The 18,602-nt window shown below is 34.1% G+C and overlaps 2 protein-coding genes across 6 annotated transcripts in view; both read left to right on the forward strand.

Annotated features, from left to right (window-relative positions):
- The window catches only part of LOC130805538 (protein argonaute 4B-like), a 33,629-nt gene extending 31,332 nt beyond the window's left edge, over positions 1-2,297 (forward strand). For all 3 annotated transcript variants that reach the window (XM_057670324.1, XM_057670317.1, XM_057670320.1), the window contains exons 14-23: positions 27-139; positions 221-358; positions 438-568; positions 657-722; positions 870-933; positions 1,021-1,132; positions 1,220-1,293; positions 1,507-1,601; positions 1,683-1,714; positions 1,822-2,297. In XM_057670324.1, the coding sequence (XP_057526307.1) occupies positions 27-139; positions 221-358; positions 438-568; positions 657-722; positions 870-933; positions 1,021-1,132; positions 1,220-1,293; positions 1,507-1,601; positions 1,683-1,714; positions 1,822-1,997 (1,001 nt within the window). In that variant the 3' untranslated portion in view covers positions 1,998-2,297. The remainder of the gene's footprint in view (positions 1-26; positions 140-220; positions 359-437; positions 569-656; positions 723-869; positions 934-1,020; positions 1,133-1,219; positions 1,294-1,506; positions 1,602-1,682; positions 1,715-1,821) is intronic.
- Positions 2,298-9,208: 6,911 nt separating this feature from the next.
- Positions 9,209-17,738, forward strand: LOC130805552 (protein argonaute 4B-like). 3 transcript variants are annotated; one of them, XM_057670334.1, is made up of 23 exons: positions 9,209-9,302; positions 10,673-10,909; positions 10,989-11,194; positions 11,567-11,794; positions 11,878-12,014; positions 12,099-12,196; positions 12,278-12,375; positions 12,462-12,627; positions 12,717-12,833; positions 12,923-13,030; positions 13,180-13,242; positions 13,319-13,432; positions 13,523-13,688; positions 13,769-13,881; positions 15,165-15,302; positions 15,386-15,516; positions 15,608-15,673; positions 15,974-16,037; positions 16,133-16,244; positions 16,322-16,395; positions 16,932-17,026; positions 17,130-17,161; positions 17,260-17,738. In XM_057670334.1, the coding sequence occupies exons 2-23, from the start codon at positions 10,679-10,681 to the stop codon at positions 17,433-17,435; spliced, it is 2,733 nt and encodes a 910-aa protein (XP_057526317.1). In that variant the 5' UTR covers positions 9,209-9,302; positions 10,673-10,678; the 3' UTR covers positions 17,436-17,738. The 3 variants fall into 3 exon arrangements, with proteins under 3 accessions (XP_057526317.1, XP_057526324.1, XP_057526312.1); XM_057670329.1 differs by lacking the exon at positions 9,209-9,302 and adding an exon at positions 9,609-10,008; XM_057670341.1 differs by having other exon boundaries at positions 9,265-9,304; positions 17,130-17,738.
- Positions 17,739-18,602: the final 864 nt, after the last annotated feature.

The following is an 18,602-nucleotide window of genomic DNA, read 5'->3' on the forward strand; positions in this document are numbered from 1 at the left end:
GCTATAGATGTCTACTTGATTTGTAGGCCCCTGGAAGAAAAAGAATCTTGCTGACTTTGGAATTGTGACTCAATGCATGGCTCCCACTCGGGTTAATGATCAGTATCTGACTAATGTTCTTTTGAAGATCAATGCCAAGGTGAGGCTTAACGAGATGTTTGGGGAATTCTTTATGCTCTCATTAGAAGTGTGTGGCATCTCATATTTTTTTTGTGTATAGCTTGGCGGTCTCAACTCAATGTTGGTTGTGGAGCATAATCCTTCAATCCCGCTGATATCAAAGGTTCCCACAATCATTCTTGGTATGGATGTATCTCATGGATCACCAGGACACTCTGATGTGCCATCAATTGCTGCTGTATGTATCTTTCTGTAGATTTCTCTTCATCCCCTCCCTCAAGAAAGCATTTTACTTATTGATTCTGCTTGCTCTGTAGGTTGTGAGCTCTAGGCAGTGGCCCCTGATTTCACGATACAGAGCGTCGGTGAGGACTCAATCTCCAAAAGTTGAGATGATCGACAACCTGTTCAAACCCGTATCTGATACCGAAGACGAAGGAATAATGAGGTATTGGAGTGTTCATTTGTGTGCTATCGGCACAAAAGTTGTGTGATTATTCCTGACATTTTAGTAATTGGTCTTCTTATTCTATCAGGGAAAGTCTGCTTGATTTTTACATGAGCTCAGGAAAGAGAAAGCCTGAACACATTATAATATTTAGGTATGAGTTTTATTTTGACTTGTGTAAGTTACCTTTACCCCTAGACATTCAAGGTAGGGCCTTTTAACGGAATTGGGTTATGGAAGGTTGTTCCTACCCTGAATTATATCTGCACTTTGTTCCTTATTCTCTTCTTGATCAATGTAGAGATGGTGTCAGCGAGTCACAGTTCAATCAAGTTCTGAACATTGAGCTGGACAAGATCATTGAGGTTTTCTCATAACTAAGCATACTTCCTATTGTTGGTCTTTTGCTAATCTAAAAGCAACTCAATATTTGTAAATTCTTTAATATGCAGTCCTGCAAATTCCTTGATGAGAAATGGAACCCAAAGTTTGTGGTGATTGTTGCTCAGAAAAATCACCACACAAAGTTTTTCCAGCCGGGCGCTCCTGAAAATGTTCCTCCAGGTATATACTGTATTATTGGTGTACATGCTGATGCTGTGTAGTCTACTGCTATCAATTTTATAATGTTACTCCTTTTGTGTCGTGCAGGTACTGTAGTTGATAACAGTGTATGTCATCCAAGGACATATGATTTCTATATGTGTGCACATGCAGGAATGATTGTAAGTACAACACATACTTGCCTTTTAGGAATATTTGTTGTCTTCTTTAGTCGTGTAGTGTAGGCTTCATTGTTCATTTCTGTAATCCTTTGTCTACATTAGGAGTGGTAGAAGACTTTTTTAAGCAGTTGCAGTAGCTTTAGCATGTTCTCAGTTGACGTCAGTACGATGAATATGTAATGCTAACATTGACTGGTATTGATTGTGTTGCAGGGTACGACCAGGCCTACCCACTACCGTGTTCTGCTGGATGAAGTGGGTTTTTCACCTGATGATTTGCAAGAGCTTGTTAATTCTCTATCCTATGTGTATGTTTCCTATGCCTGGATAAGTTGGTTCTTTTGAGAAACAAACCTTGCTAATGTGTTGTGTCGTCTTGTGTTTTACAGGTATCAGAGGAGTACCACAGCTATTTCTGTTGGTAAGCATCCGATCTATTCACTATTTTCACTTAATTTAAATTTTGCTGACATATTACTCCTGAATCGCAATAATACTAAACTGAAATTGATTGGCCATTTTGTGCAGTTGCCCCGGTGTGCTATGCCCATTTAGCAGCCACACAAATGGGACAGTTTATGAAGTTTGAAGACACTTCAGAAACATCGTCTAGCCACGGGGGTATGACTTCAGCTGGTTCGATACCTGTGCCTCAGCTTCCAAAGCTCAATGAAAACGTGTCGAGTTCAATGTTTTTCTGCTGAAGAGGGCTGGTTTAACTCTGACCCCCTCTCTTGGGTGTAAATGTTTAGGATTATGCAAGTGAAGTCGACTTGTTGGGTTTTGTTTTAAAGTGATTTGACACTTAGTATCCGATGCTGTGGCATGGTGATGGTATGCCATGAATTATGCATTAATTTAATGTCCTAAGTTAATGTGATCGACACTTTTGTAAGTAGTAACGGTAAGACTGGTAGCTGTAGCCCTCGGTTGATGTTTTTTAAGTTAATGGCAAGTTTTGCCCTTATAGAATGTTCTGCTTTGGATGCTTTTATTTTTGAAAACCCTGGCTTTTGAACTTCTTGAACCGACTGAAAGCTATTTTCTTTGGATGTGTTTTTGGAGTTGTGTGTGTTAAAGTAGTATTCTTTGTCATGCTAAAAGCAAATTGCTCAGGATTCTTGTTTATGTAAGAGTAAGACCAGTAAAATAAAATCAGCATCTTGAAACCCATGTACTAGTTTACTTTAATAAATGGTACGTATCGTGGGCGTTATAGAAAATTTTCAAGTACTAGTTTACTATTGATATTCCCTTTAAGGAATGTTTAGGAAAAAAGTTAGATCCGGTAGACATCAAAAAATATTTAAATAAAATTAATAGGAATATAAAAATGTTAAAATAAAGTTAGTGGAAGATATAAAAAATCTTATTTTTAATGAATTATTAAAATTAGGATGAAAAATATTAATTATGTTTAAATTTGTGAGATGTTGATATAAATAGGAGTATTTTTTAAAGGAACAACAAATGAAACGACCAAAATGAAAATGGAAACATCATTAGAAAACGAAGGAATTTATTACTTTCTAAATAGAGAATTGTGTCTTGTCTAGATTGGAACATATATAATTATTTCCAACTTTCAAGTAAAGGTGCTCATCGAGTCATCAGGTCAATTTGGGTTCAGGTATTTCAAATTGATTCAAAATCGGGTTTTGTGTCTACATTAATTTTTACATAATTGTAAATAAGTTTTTAAGTCGGGTCAAATCGAGTTTGATCATAAGATCGAGTGAATATCGAGTCGTCAAGTCTCTTTTAAACACCTCTACTCTTATGTAAAGATTTTGCCTTCTATTTTTCTCTTTGTAGCCCTTCCCTTCTAAGTAGGTAGAAATAAAACCAACCGATGTTAATTTGTGATAAATAAATAAACAAAAAAACCGATCAATTTGACATGTATATATGTGTTTATTCCTGCACCTGCTTTCTCATTTGTGCTTCAAGCATTTTGACTCTTCTCACCAAATATTTTCCTTGATTTCTCTCTCTTTATCACTCATTAATAATGGCAGTTCAAATAGAAGAACTAAACAACCAACCACCAACTCCCTCAACCACTTTTACTTTCAACCGAAACATCTATACCGTTGAAAGAACCAAGCCATCGATTACCTTGGATAAAATGAAGATGCTTTGTTAATTTGGTGAGATAACAATCCGTTTAATTGTTAGTATTAATAAATAATATTATTAATAAAAAATTATTGTAGTTTAGCTTAGAAAAACTTGTTAACAAGGTATATGATTAGAGCTGGTTAATGAGACGAGTTAGTCCACTACTGAGATGCAGGCTTTGTTATATTTAGCGGGTCGATAATGAGATGGGTTGATAGTGGGGCAGGTCATTTGAATCTTATTAAAATGAGTCATTGGCGGGTCAACAGTGGGTCAAGAAAATACTCATTTGTTGTAGCATTTTATACTTTTTAAAATAAAGAAAATTTCACATGGCAGCATCCAGTTTTCATGAAACGCCAGTGGTAGCATTTTGTAAGATTTTTCCACATCGTAGCATCTAATTTATGCACTATCTAGCTGTCGTAGCATTTTCCGTTAAGTTCTTGTTAATTTCCGGTTAATTCATCATTTTATAAGATTTTTCCACATGGTAACATCCAATTTTTGCTCTCAAATGTTTAATTCACTATTTTAACTTTTAATTCACCAATTAATTTATCAACGCCTTTAAATGTTGTAACAACTAAGTAGATATGTATTAGTGCTTGGAATGCATCTTTTGAACTTATAAAATGCACCTTTTGAGCTAATAAAATGCGCCTTTTAAATTATTTATTAATGTTTGTAATGCACCTTTTGAACTTTATAATATTGATAATTTGAATGAAAATAAAATTGTTACAACATTTATGGACGTTGATAAATTAATCGGTGAATTAAAAGTTAAAATAGTGAATTAAACATTTGAGAACAAAAATTGGATGCTATCACGTGGAAAAATCTTACAAAATGATGAATTAAACAGAAATTAACAAGAATTTTACAAAAAATGCTATTGCAGTTGAATAGTGCATAAGTTGATACTATCATGTGAAAAAATCTTATAAAAGTGTTACCACTGACGTTTCATGAAAATTGGATGTTACCATGTGGAATTTCCCTTAAAATAAATTCTTTCTCAAGGTGAGAGGATCTTAAAGCTTATGCTTGCTCAAACCGACTTTCACATCGTTCTTAGGTGTAAACCAAGGCTTTAAAAACTAATCAAATCACTTAGTGATGTTGTGAATAGGCTTTGATGTTTGGTGAAGAACAATCAACAATAGATGCACAAAGAACCACCCTAAAACAAAGCACAACAATCAAAGACAACAACAATAATGTTTATGAGGTATCTACAGATACCTCCCCCTCAAACAAGGGTTTTTTCATTAATATACGAACGTACACTAATAAGAAGTCACACACAAGCTTTGAGAACACTCTCTCAAAGCAAAGACCTCACCTTTAATGGTGGTCTCACTCAAATACACTAATATAATAAAGAACTCTCTTGATGATAAACCCTAGTTGTTGCTAGTGTATTAGCCTCACACAATCTGATTTCCTAAGCATATTGGGGCCTTTATATAACCCACAACATGTTAGCAAAACCCTAGGACAAAACTCTAAAAACCCACAAACTTTCCCGCACAAAATAGAATTTTTCGACAATTTTGGGCTGCTCCTCGCTCGGTCGAAGCGAGGTCATTGGCTTCTGTCTTCGTGTTGAGCTGCTGCCTTGGTTATGCAATGTTCTCTTCGAGCCTTGACTTGATCAAGGCACACCTCAACACCTTTCTTGAGCACTCCATAGCCTTTATCAAAGCACTCCAAGTCATCATCATTGATCACTTCATTAAGTGATCCAAACCTTATTCTCTCATACTCCATTGTACTCACATCTTCGCTCTCAAGTGTGCATGCCATTGAGTAAGCTACTAGGTGATCAAACTCACCTCCATCATTGTGAGATTTAGGACTTTGTCACAACAAGTGAATTCCACAACTCTTGTGACGATCACTAACCTAAAGAGAATATGTTATTTATGAAGTCCATTTCTCACATCAGTCCTTCAAAAGCGCCCAAATCAATTCTAACGACCCTTGGTAGATGGTAATAAATGGTGGTAATGAGAATTAAAATTAATGTAATAGCGGTTGAAAAATCTCTTGGCTACTTTAATGATCATGCTTGTCCAACTTCAATCATCTCATTTCCTTTTATAAAATTCATTCCAATGCACTATCGTTGGGAGATGTAGTATTAGATAACAATGGAAATTTGTTAAAAAAAATAGCTTTTTGTGTTAAAGTTTCATCACTATGGGAATGACATAGAACTTTTGATGAAATTTTACTCTATAAATCATTTTCATTACCTCCATTTAGTACCACTAATCAAATGTCGGAAGTGTAAATCCAACATTACATGTTATTTAAGCTTTGAGATCAAAACATACAATCCCACAAAGTGTAAATCGACACATGACCAATCTCTAAGCTCTACACACAATTTCTCTAAATCAATCCATCATCACATCATAATGATAGGGTTATTAAACTCCAACTTTAAAATACTACTAGTATAGAATCCCGTGTAATGCACATATTTTTAGTAGCAGTATATATGTAAATATTAAATTTATAAATAAATGTTAAATTATATTTTATTACTATCTGATTTCATATTTATCGTTATAATGTATGATCAAAAAATTTCACTATTTTAACAATTGGATAATAAACATTTTTATGTATATAAATAATGATGCAAGTAAACATTTATATTTAACCAAAAAATAAAAATTTATAAATATTTAATTTGTATAATTATAATTTCAATAATCATTTAGAGGTTTTGAAATACTTCTTTGTATACAATATCTTTAGTGAGATGATATATTTCACTATACTTAACAAATATAAGAGTTTCAAACATTCCCTGCTAGTGACTCTAGAAACTACGACATATAATTGTCCTTAACTAAAGACAAACTTAGATAGGAATAAACCAACTTGGGAATGATTGTCCATGACTCTTATTTATCGTCATTGTGAAACACAATGATACATGAAATTATTTTCTATAAAGATCTACTAATATTTCGAAAATAACAGAAGGTGTGAGTGAAACCCTTGGAATGAAAACCTTATAAACAATTTTAGATTTGGATATGTCAGTTGCTTGTATAACATGATCACAGAGATGATCAACTAATAGACGTGTGCACGTGTACCATTGCATAAGTTGGCGGACTGATCCAGATTTCTAAACATTATTATTGGAGCACCAACTTTTAACACTAACTTACGCTTTGAAACTCTAGATCCACGTATTGAGTTGAAAAACTCAATTGAAAATGCATCGTCCTCGCTACATAATTACCATCAGATTTTGAATTTGACTACAATTGCACCACCTTGAACTACTGAAATTGTTCTTCAAGTTAGCGATTTTGACTTTCATACAAGACTTTTTTCTTGCATAGATTCAAAACCCTAATTCCAAGAATCAAAAAATTGAAAGTTTTAATGCTAAGTTGTTGTAACAAATGTAAGAAACATTAATAGAAAACAATAATGATCACACACATATTTATTGTAGGTCATTAAGAATGTGTTTGATACATCTATACACAGGAAGAGAACATATTTTATTATTACGTGACGAGAGAATTCAAGATTGTAGATAATCAGTTGGTTAAGAGGGATTTATATAAGACCTCTAGAAAACCTAATTAGAGTAAGAACAATGGAAAACCTAATAAAAATAGAAAATCTAACAATAATAGGAAAACCTAATAATACTAGGCCCGTAATATGAACCAACAACGTAAGATATTATATATTACAAATTCTTAAACACAAATTCTTGTAAGAGAAGGTCTCACCGTGAGACGTGCCTTACACATGGGTAGAATTGTCCAATAAGACAAATTATTAGTTATGAAAATATTGCTTTGAGGTCGTTTCACCGAGAGACAGTCTCTTATAAGAGTAGTTTATTCTTAACTGAGTTGATCTCATGATGAGACTATCTATATTAGCTTGACCTATGTACATAGTGTTTTAAATTGATCACTAACAAATTTTAAAATGATTAATTAGAAAAATAAGCTAAAAATATGGACAGATTATTTCGTACAAGACAAGCTGAGAGTATAATAACTTATTATTACAAATACATTTCTTTAAAAGGAAAGATGAATATCAAAATATTTTTTACGTTCACCCTAAGATAAAAAAAAGATGAGATTATGAGAACTAAAATCATTGAATTTCTTTGTCTCGATTAATTCTCAGGTTGCTCTAGTTGAAGTTGTCTTTTTATTATTTAGCTTCTATTGAAGAATCTTGGGATGAATGTCTGGAGTGAGTCATTAAAATGATATTACTATATTGAAAATAAGTAGAAAAGAGGTGATGCTCCATTTTTCAGTTTTATTCGCCTCTGCATTTTATTTAAGTATTCAAATATTATTATAATTATTTGTTACCAGTTGATTTAGAAAACTCATCTCATTTTTTCTTCACCATTATTATAATTGTTTGTTTTAATTTTTGTGATTATATCTCTACTAATGAAGAAAGTGAAAGGAAAATAATAGACAGTTTTATAAATTTATCATTTTATTGGAATCTTATCATACAAATTCATCATTTTTTATGGAGAGAGAAAAAATAAAAGGAAGAAGTTTTTCAGATCACCAACCCGTTTTAATGGTCGATCAAGAAGGAAGAAAATGGAAGAAACAAATGGAAGAGAGAATAAGTTACTTTTAATGATATTAAATTTAAAAAATTAAAAAAGGTGGTGGTAGATGATCTGTTGATTAGGTTATGGGTAAAATGACATTTAAAAACAAATTCATTTTAAAGATAAATTAAAGTTAAAACCTTTAAAAGATAAGTCAAAGTCAAAAACTTTCAAAAATGAAAGAAAAAAAGTTTATAACTTCAAAATCAAATTTTCCTTAAAAGTAAATCAATGGAAATGTAGACTTTTCAAAAAAAAAAAAAAGTAAATATTAGATTTTTAAAAGAAAACATGTGAAATTTTTGAAATAAATTTTTCAAATTTTATATAAAACAAATATAATGGAAAAGATGAAGTAAGAAAAATATAGGATGAATACATAACCTTCTTTAAAAATCTAAATCGAGAATATTTTGGTTAAAGATGTTTGGTTGGCCAAGATTTGTTGCGGAAAACGTAAACATTTAATTAGTATTTCCATTTGTTTGCTAGACCTCAAAAGTAATGGAGTTCTCTAATAGGAAAAATCTGATTTCCTTACTTTGATAACGCTATTAATCCAGCGGAAACATAATTGTAAGAGAAGGTAATCTGATTCCATTACATTTTATTTTTTCAACTAGGCACTTGACAAGGTAAATCGTTATACATTTCACCACCTAACTATTTCTTTCCATTCCCATTCCCATTCAATTTCATCAAAATATACTAAATGCCCTCTAAAATACATACAATTACCATTACAATAAACAATGATTTTCTTTCATTAAGGAGGGTGTTTGGCACAAGAAAATAGGACTTGTGAGACTTTACATGAAACTTTAACGATAAAAAGTCTCATCCCTTATTTATATATTAGACACTTGAAAGAAAAAGATGAAACTGAAAGTCTCAACTAAAATACCCACCTTTTCTGAAGACATTTTTGTTAAAAACTTTCTTCTTTTTTTAGTCTCATTCCTTATTCCTATCCCTTTAAAACTAACAAACATTTTTTATGAAACAAAGTCAGGATAAATCCCACCTGCCAAAACCTCCTAAAAAGAGATAATCTACCAAGTACCAAACAGAGGGCAATGGGTATAAACCAAAATTTGGAAGCATTTAGCACTGAGAGGAAACCGGATACCGTCCTTAAAGGTTTCTTATCTCCTCACATTCTATCTTCCTTTAACTTTTCCTACTTCCTGCTTTTAGGGTTCTGTCCGCATTCAACCCATTTTCTCACCTCTCTTTCTTCTCTCCTGTGTGAGTTTACTTCAAACTATCGCGTCACTGTTATTTTTTTTTTTTTTTTTTTTTTTTTTTTTTTTTTTATTTCATCGATCAATTTTTTCCTGTGATTTCTCACTTGCTATGGTATTTTTGATCTGATGTAGTGCAATGCCATTGTTAATTTTGTTGCTGGGTCTCTGTTTTTTTTGTACTTTTCCGTTTTGTTTGTACTTTTCTGCTATGTCACTAAAACAAAGTATTTTTTGTTTCCATTTTCAGCTTTTAAAATGTTTTTTTAATTATTTTTTTTTAAAGATTTCTGTTGAATTTTGTTTAGTTTACTGGTTTAATTAATTTATCAGGGAAATGGGTATTTAAAACTAAAATTTGTTTAGACTGTTAGTAATCACCTTTCATAAGACCTTGTAATATTTCTTTGCATGTTCGGAAATTTGTGGTGTATAAATTTTACTTGATTTAGTTGGTTGACTTTACTTTAGATCTTCTTAGACTGCTTTGTTTTTGGTCTTATTTTCTGGGTTTCAAGTCTTTTGCTAAGTCTCTAATACTTCAATTTCATCATTTCATTCCTGCATGTTGTGATTTGTTTGTTATACTTTTTGGGGATAAACAGATGTGTTTGTGGTGCATTTGGTTATATATATGATGGTTTAGTTGAAATGTTACTTGTAATGGGTGAATGGGTGGTTTTGTTCCTTGTACTTTGATGTATATGGGTATGTGTGCTCATATTTTTGAGATTTAAGTGTTAGAATGTTCATATTTGTGCTGATATCTTTTGGTGATATTGGTGAATGCTTGTGGCTTTGTACCATTTTAATTTTCAACTTTATCTTTTGTTAGATTGTTCATACTTGTGTTGTTATCTTTTGTCCTGCTTTTCAAAATTTATGAACTGAGTTTCATGAAGTGGTTTTATGAGATGTGTTAGGTAATGACAATCGATTGCATAATCACCATGTGGGCCCATTCGTGTGAATAGGGCCTACAAATGTTATATACAACTCCACAACCTACTATTTTAGTGATGTGGGATCTTCTTTACATGTGAAGTTTTCCAACAAGGTGTTAGTCTCTTTTCAATTTATGAAGGAACTCTTGATTTTGGAATTGAATCCCCAATGAGTTCTGTTTTACCTTTTTTCTTGTTGTAAATGTAAAATTTCGGCACATTGTCATGATATTATCATGATTTATGTACCTCATGCTTGAACAGTAGTATGGTAGTAATGTATTCTTTATCAGTGTACCATGTCCTAGCTTTCTAGTCATTCTCAAGTTGTTTTTGTAGTAGATTATGGATTCCCATGATGGAAATGTTTTTCTTGATGTCTAACATTAGTGGTTATTTCCTTGTTTTGTGTTGGCTAAAACATGCAGTAGAGTATGGATTCCCATGATGGAAATGGATCGGCAGAAGCTTTACCTCCACCTCCACCCCCTCCGGCAGAAATTCCACCCGACGTTGTTCCTATAAAAGTAGAAGATCCGCCAAAGAAGAAACGAGTTCCTATTGCTAGACGCGGTCTTGGTACTAAAGGGCAAAAGATACAGTTGCTCAGTAATCATTTTAAAGTCAGTGTGTCTAATGTGGAAGGTCACTTCTTTCATTACAGTGTATGTTCTATTCCCTTTTGGTGTTTGTTAAAATGTTTTTATTATAAATAAAGCTAATATTGCAACAAAACATACACAGGTCAACCTCATGTATGAGGATGGACGGCCTGTAGAAGCTAAGGGCGTAGGCAGAAAAGTTCTTGATAGGGTTCAGGAAACATATGACACGGAGTTGTCTGGGAAGAGCTTTGCTTATGATGGTGAAAAGAGTTTGTTTACTGTTGGTGCACTTCCAGGCAATAAGCTCGAGTTTACTGTTGTTCTGGATGAAGTCAGTTCAGCTAGGTAATGATATATTACAGAAAAAATTGACATTAATCATTCAATTTTTTGCTTGTCTGTTGTGAATAATCTCACAATCCAACATTCACCATTACTTTGCCGTGAATAATCTAACCTTTGTCTTAGTTTACTGACATCATACCCTATTATTAATAGTAATATGGTATGTTATATGGTCTGTTGTGGACAAATGTATGACAAAGGTTCGATTATTAGAAAATAATCCAAAGGTGGGATTATTCACTGTGGATGGGTGAAAGGTTGGATTATGAATATCAATTTTTCCTATATTAAATTGTCATGTGTTTCATCATAGTTGGTTTTTTTGAAGTTGAATTTTGTTACTAATGGAAGGTGCCAATTTGCTCTCTGCAGGAATAATAATGGTAATGCAAGTCCTGATGGGCGTGATGATCCAAATGAGGGTGATCGAAAGAGAGTACGGCGCCCTTACCAGTCTAAAACTTTTAAAGTTGAACTTAGTTTTGCTGCAAAGATTCCTATGCAAGCCATAGCAAATGTGATACGTGGCCAGGAAAATGAGAATAGCATGGAAGCTGTGCGAGTTCTAGATATCATCTTGAGACAACATGCTGCTAAACAGTAATGATTTGTCACTTGCACCATGAAATTTTGACTTATGTTTGTCAACAATCTTTATCTTAACTTTTTTTTGTTTCCTTCAGGGGTTGTTTGCTCGTTCGACAGTCATTTTTCCATAATGATCCGAAGAACTTTGCTGATGTGGGGGGTGGTGTCCTTGGTTGTCGTGGGTTTCACTCTAGCTTCCGGGGCACTCAGTCTGGCTTGTCTCTGAACATTGGTAATGGGGTTGAATTCTTAGCTTTATCATGAAATGATTTTTTTGTGTGTATGCAAGTGCTAATCCTGTCTTGATGTCGAGCAGATGTGTCTACTACTATGATTATTCAGCCAGGACCCGTTGTGGATTTCTTAATTGCTAACCAGAATGTTAGAGATCCGTTTTCTATTGATTGGGCTAAGGTAATATTCATGCATCAGTTAATTCTGTTATTGAGTTTCAGAACCTCCATTCGTTTAAAACTGTGGATATGCTTACTACAGGCGAAAAGAGTATTGAAGAATTTGAGGATCAAGACGACAACGTCTAACCAAGAATTCAAAATAACCGGACTTAGTGAGAAGCCATGCAGAGATCAGACGTATGTTTACCTGTTTCACATAACTCCTTCTGTTCACATCAATTGATTGTAACAATTAAATTGTAGCCCTCTGTTTTTTTACATAGGTTTTCACTGAAGCAACGGGGTAATGAGAATGGTGAAGCTGATGCTTCAGAAGTCACTGTTTATGATTACTTTGTCAATCACCGCAACGTAGAGTTGCGCTACTCTGCTGATCTACCGTGCATAAATGTCGGCAAGCCTAAACGACCAACTTACTTCCCACTGGAGGTAAATTTGAATATTGTAGTGCACCGAGTTTCATCTGAGTTCGTTGTGATAATTTTTGTTTGTCCTTCTGTTGTAACTTTATTTTGCAGCTGTGTTCGTTAGTATCACTTCAGAGGTACACGAAAGCTTTATCCACTCTTCAGAGAGCATCACTCGTGGAGAAATCTAGACAAAAGCCCCAAGAGAGAATGAGTGTTTTGTCTCATGTAGTTGCCATAATGCTTATGCTATTTCATGGTTGTCATATGCGATGTTTTGACTGGCTATTGTGTTGGCTTTCTCCTCCTTTATGCAGGCATTGAAGGTCAGTAATTATGATGCTGAGCCGATGCTTCGTTCTTGTGGGATCTCTATAAGTAGTTCATTCACGCAAATTAATGGGCGTGTTCTTCAAGCTCCTAAGGTGACCGTTCTGCTTCTAATTTTTATCTCCGGTGTCTCATGCTGACATCTTCATATATCTTAAATTTGAGTTGATTTTTCTGTAAGATCTTTGGAGATATATGAGTAATGAAGTAATACTTAGAATTGTTGTTTTTAACGTGGTTTCAGTTGAAAGCTGGAAATGGAGATGAGTTCTTTCCTCGTAACGGGCGTTGGAATTTTAATAACAAGGTGTGTTTCTGACATTAAAACAACTGAATTTTTGTGTTTGCCTTTTTTTTTTTTTCTCATAATTGTACTTTTGCAGAAACTTGTAGAACCTGCTAAGATAGAGCGCTGGGCAGTGGTGAATTTCTCTGCTCGGTGTGATACTAGGAATCTTGTTAGGGATCTGATCAAATGTGCTGAGATGAAAGGCATTGTAAGCATTGTATTATGATTATTTTTAAAGTTTAAATTTAGTTGATTAACTGATTTACTTTTTATGTGCTCACCCAAAAATGTATTTCAGGCCATTGAGCCGCCTTTTGATGTCTTTGAGGAGAGCCCACAAAACCGACGTGCACCGCCACTTGTACGAGTGGAGAAAATGTTTGAGGATGTACAATCCAAACTCCCTGGTGCTCCTAAATTTCTCCTATGCCTTCTTCCGGAGAGAAAGAACTGTGATCTCTATGGTATTGTTTTGTTTTCCTCGCATTAGTTGATACATTAATTGAAGTAATGTGCTTTCTATAGATGTATGCTACATTTGTAGGCCCCTGGAAGAAGAAAAATCTTGCTGACTTTGGAATTGTGACCCAATGTATGGCTCCCACTCGGGTCAATGATCAGTATCTCACAAATTGTCTATTGAAGATCAATGCCAAGGTTAGGCTCAACAAGATAATTTTATTTAGGAAAAATTACCCAGAATATTTCAACCTTTTCACGATTTTCCTACAATAATCTCACCTATTAATTAACCATGAATAATCCGAACTTGGGGGTCTTTGCTTTGGGTACACTTTGGTTACCTACTAACTATAATAGCAAGTCATTGTGAATAGAAAAAAAAGATAAATTACAAATTATAAAAAAAATAAAAAATATAAACCCTTAAATTACTTTACAAGAGATAGTATCCTGCTTTCTTTGTGATTTATTTGTGGGTGTTTGAATTAGGATTGAATTGTAAAGTTAAAAGCCGAAAACATGTTCAATTCATGTGCCTTTTGGTTTTCGTTAGATGTGGGTTGTACTGCTGTGTTTGGGAGACTTCTTTTGGAGGTTTCAAGAAGATCATGCTACTCTCATGATCATAGTTTACTTGAGAAGATTTTAGGTTTTGGCTTCTATCAATTGATAGTATAAGATTTTAGGGTCCCTTTTTATTAACACAAGAGTTCTTGAGAGGTTTTGAAAGCATTTGCTGCTGAAAAATTCATATTGGATAATGAACTCCTTATGCATAAAAGGCAGACATCTATTTCTTTGATGTTCAAATAATATGAAGATACTTGGGAGGAGAAAAGGAGGTTTATTATTTGCTGAATGAACAACAGGGGAGCAGCTAAGGAAAGGGAGGGGGAGGGTGGGTGGTATAAAAGGTGGGGAGGGAAAGCAGTGGCCGGTTGGAGTGCGAGAATTGCTGAGGTGGGGTGGTCGGGGTGGGTTGGATGAGTGGTTAGTATTTGATTTTTTTGTTATTTTTGTCAATATTTTTGTAATTTTATTTTATTTTATCTTTTTTTTTAATGTAAGTTTACTTATAAAAACAAGTCACTTTTTGAGGAACAACACTTTTGGGTAAGGGATTCAATAGTTGGGGTTATTTATGGTTAATCAATAGGTGAGATTATTGTAGGAAAATTGTGAAAAGATTGTATTATTTTGGGTAATTTTTCCTTTTATTTATTTGTATGTATTTTATTTATTTGTTTGTATTTTATTTATTTATATGTTTTTGACTATTCATCTGGATTTTTCTCGTGCCGAGGGACTCTTTGGCCGCACTCTCCTTTATGGGTATGAGTTGCCACCTTCCTTCCCTCCCAGACCCTAATCATAGTTCTATGAACGGGATACACTAGGTATGATGATGATGATAACAAGATGTTTAGTGTATTCTCTATGCTCCGGATATAAGTGTTTTCTCATGTTTTTGTGTATAGCTTGGTGGTCTCAACTCAATGTTGGTTGTGGAGCACAATCCCTCAATACCTTTGGTATCAAAGGTTCCTACAATCATTCTCGGTATGGATGTATCTCACGGATCACCAGGGCACTCTGATGTGCCGTCAATTGCTGCTGTATGTTTCTTTTGCTAGACTCCTCTTCACTCCCACCCACCCTCAAGAAAATAAATTACTTTGTGATTCTGCTTCCTCTATAGGTTGTGAGTTCAAGGCAGTGGCCATTGATTTCGCGATACAGGGCGTCAGTGAGGACTCAGTCTCCAAAAGTTGAGATGATTGACAATTTGTTTAAACCTGTATCTGATACTGAAGACGAAGGAATAATGAGGTTTCAACATAAAACCGTCTCATTGGTGTGCTAACACAAAATTGGAGTGGCCATTCATTAAATTTTAGTAACTTGTCTTTTTCTTTATCAGGGAAAGTTTGCTTGATTTCTACGTCAGTTCTGGGAAGAGAAAGCCTGAACACGTCATAATTTTTAGGTGTGGGTTTTATTTTGATTAAATGATGAATTTTTTAATCCCCTGCCATTGTATTATCTTTCACAAATTCTTGTATGAGATGGGTTTGGGACATGCCTCATACTTGGGTTAAATAACTAATAATAGAAACTTTTAGCTAATGGGCTTCTTGTTTTGAGGTCGTTTCACCATGAGACGGTCTCATACAAGACGGGCTGTCACTTAATGGAATTTTGGTAAATGGAAGGTTGTTCTTCCAAAAAATTCTGTCAATATCGTTCTAATTTTCTTGTTTTATTGGTGTTCTCTCGATCGATATAGGGACGGTGTAAGTGAGTCACAGTTTAATCAAGTGCTGAACATTGAGCTCGACAAAATCATTGAGGTTTGCTCTTAACTATGCATACTTCCCATTGTGCTCGTTTTCTAATAAATTAGAACCTTAGCATCTAAATATTTTGCAAACTCCTTAATTTGCAGTCGTGCAAATTCCTTGATGAGAAATGGAACCCAAAGTTCGTGGTGATTGTTGCTCAGAAGAATCACCACACAAAGTTTTTCCAGCCGGGTGCTCCTGAAAACGTTCCTCCAGGTATATACTGTATTATTGGTAAACTTGCTGTGTAGTCTAGTGCAATTGTGTAATGTTTCTGTTTTTGTGCTGTGCAGGAACTGTGATTGATAACAGTGTCTGCCATCCAAGAACTTATGACTTTTATATGTGTGCACACGCTGGAATGATTGTAAGCACCAACCCCAGCTTCTCAATCGGTGCCTTGTATATTTATATTTTACATGCATATGATTTTTTTGGGGAATTCCATGTGGTGACCCTGACTCCTGAGTTTTCACTTTTCCACGTGGTAGACAATAATTCCACGTGGTAACCTTGAGCTTCTAAATTTTCCATGTGGTTGATTAAATGTTAAATTTTTGGTAAAATTAATCACTCATTTCGACTGAATATGTGGCCAATTGGAGTTATCATGGCGTCTGTTATTTGAAAAAAAATACTGTTCGGGAAAAATAGTTTAAAGTTAACAAAAACACTTCGCTTTTGTCTACCATGTGGAAAAGTTGGAAGCTTAAGGTCACCACATGGAATAAAAAAATATTTGTCTACCACAGTGGAAAAGTCGATATTTCAGGGTTACCACGTGAAACTTTTCTTTTTTTTTTTTTTCTTTATACATGCTTAACATTGTAGTCGTACTATGCTTTACCGTGTATATGCCCCGTGTAATGCTAACATTACGCCTGCAATTGTTTGGCTTTGCAGGGTACTACAAGGCCTACCCACTATCATGTTCTGCTGGATGAGGTGGGTTTCTCCCCAGATGATTTGCAGGAACTTGTGCATTCTCTTTCCTATGTGTAAGTTTCTTATGCCGTGCTGCTAATTAGTTCTTTGAGTTGATCAGCCGTATCGTATGTGACATTTTAAGGAACAAACCAACTAATGTGTTGTGCTGTACAGGTATCAGAGGAGTACAACAGCTATATCTGTCGGTAAGCATTCAATTCATTCACTTAATTCGAAAATTTCAAGCCATATAACACCTAAATCTCAACAATACAACTGAATTTTTGGACCCTTTTTTGTACAGTTGCCCCGGTGTGCTATGCCCATTTGGCAGCCACACAAATGGGACAGTGGATGAAGTTTGAAGACACTTCAGAGACGTCATCAAGCCATGGGGGTATGACTTCAGCTGGCTCGATACCCGTGCCACAGCTTCCGAAACTGAATGAAAATGTGTCGAGTTCAATGTTTTTCTGCTGAAAAGGGCTGGTTTGGTGAACCCCGAACCCCAATTTGGTGTAAATATGCGAGGATTATGCAAGTGAAGTTTAGCTTTTGTAAGTGATTTGACACTTTGGTATTGTATGCTGCGGCATGGTAGGCCATGAATGATGCCTTAAGTTAATGTCGTAAGTTAACGCTACGACATTTATGTAAAAATAGCAATCGTAGTAGTATGCTCGGTAGATGTCGTCTAAGTTAATGGCAAATTTTGCCCTAACAGAATGCTTTGGATGCTTTTTAACTTCGTTAAATCGATTGAAGTTTTCGATTTCAGTTAAATTAGTTGGATCTAAATCTAAATGACAGTGAAAACTGTTGCCTTCGATATGTTTGTTGGATGTTAGGGTTATGTATCTCCTTGTTACTATAAAAGCAGCAAAATGCTTGGAATTCTTATTTGGAATATGAAATCAAAAATCAGCATTTTGATTGCGGAAATTTAATATATTCTTTAATGGGAGTATATTATAAATTTAATATAAAAAAATCAGTAATTTGATATGTTTTCCATTTTGATTTATAAATTTTATCTTGGACTATCATAGCATATTAATATATTATATTCTTTAATCACAAGCTAAATTTTATTCTTTTTTTTCATCTATCTATTTTATAATATATTAAAGATTAAAACATGTGACACGAGTCTATTCCACAATAAAAAAATAAAAAATTACGCTTTTGTTAAGAGTAAAATAAAAAGTGTGGACTTTTTAGTATGCTATTTTTACCATTTACGTATGTTGCTGAGGAACATAGCAACTTATATCTTTGATTATATTACTGTTGACTTAGCGATATACATTTAGTATTTTCATTTTAAGTTTTAGCATCAAAAATACTCCTATATAGTGGGAAAATTCGTAAATAATATTCTTAACTATTGTTCATTTATTCAAAATACTACAATTTAACTTGTATCTGGATACTTAATGTTGAACACTATGTACATTATTTTCACAAGTGTTTTGAGGTATTTTGAGTCAATAAACAATAGTTAGAGCTGTTCATTCGAATGATTGTATTGATTTGGGGTTAAGCGAGTCTCGAGCCGGTTTGAAATTGGATTGTGTGCCCATATTGTTTTTTTACATAATTGTATATCAATTTTAAAGTCGGGTCAAATCGAGTTCAGTTACAAGG

This window comes from Amaranthus tricolor, chromosome 1 (genome assembly GCF_026212465.1).
Source record: "Amaranthus tricolor cultivar Red isolate AtriRed21 chromosome 1, ASM2621246v1, whole genome shotgun sequence".
In the NCBI taxonomy this organism is placed as follows: Eukaryota; Viridiplantae; Streptophyta; class Magnoliopsida; order Caryophyllales; family Amaranthaceae; genus Amaranthus; species Amaranthus tricolor.

Excerpts from the sequence above, each read along its gene's own strand:
- LOC130805552 (XM_057670334.1), top strand. The coding sequence starts at position 10,679 with ATGGATTCCCATGATGGAAATGGATCGGCAGAAGCTTTACCTCCACCT. Across the intron at positions 12,197-12,277 it reads TTTCTATTGATTGGGCTAAG|GCGAAAAGAGTATTGAAGAA; the intron begins GTAATATTCATG and ends TGCTTACTACAG. Across the intron at positions 17,027-17,129 it reads GTGCATTCTCTTTCCTATGT|GTATCAGAGGAGTACAACAG; the intron begins GTAAGTTTCTTA and ends TGTGCTGTACAG.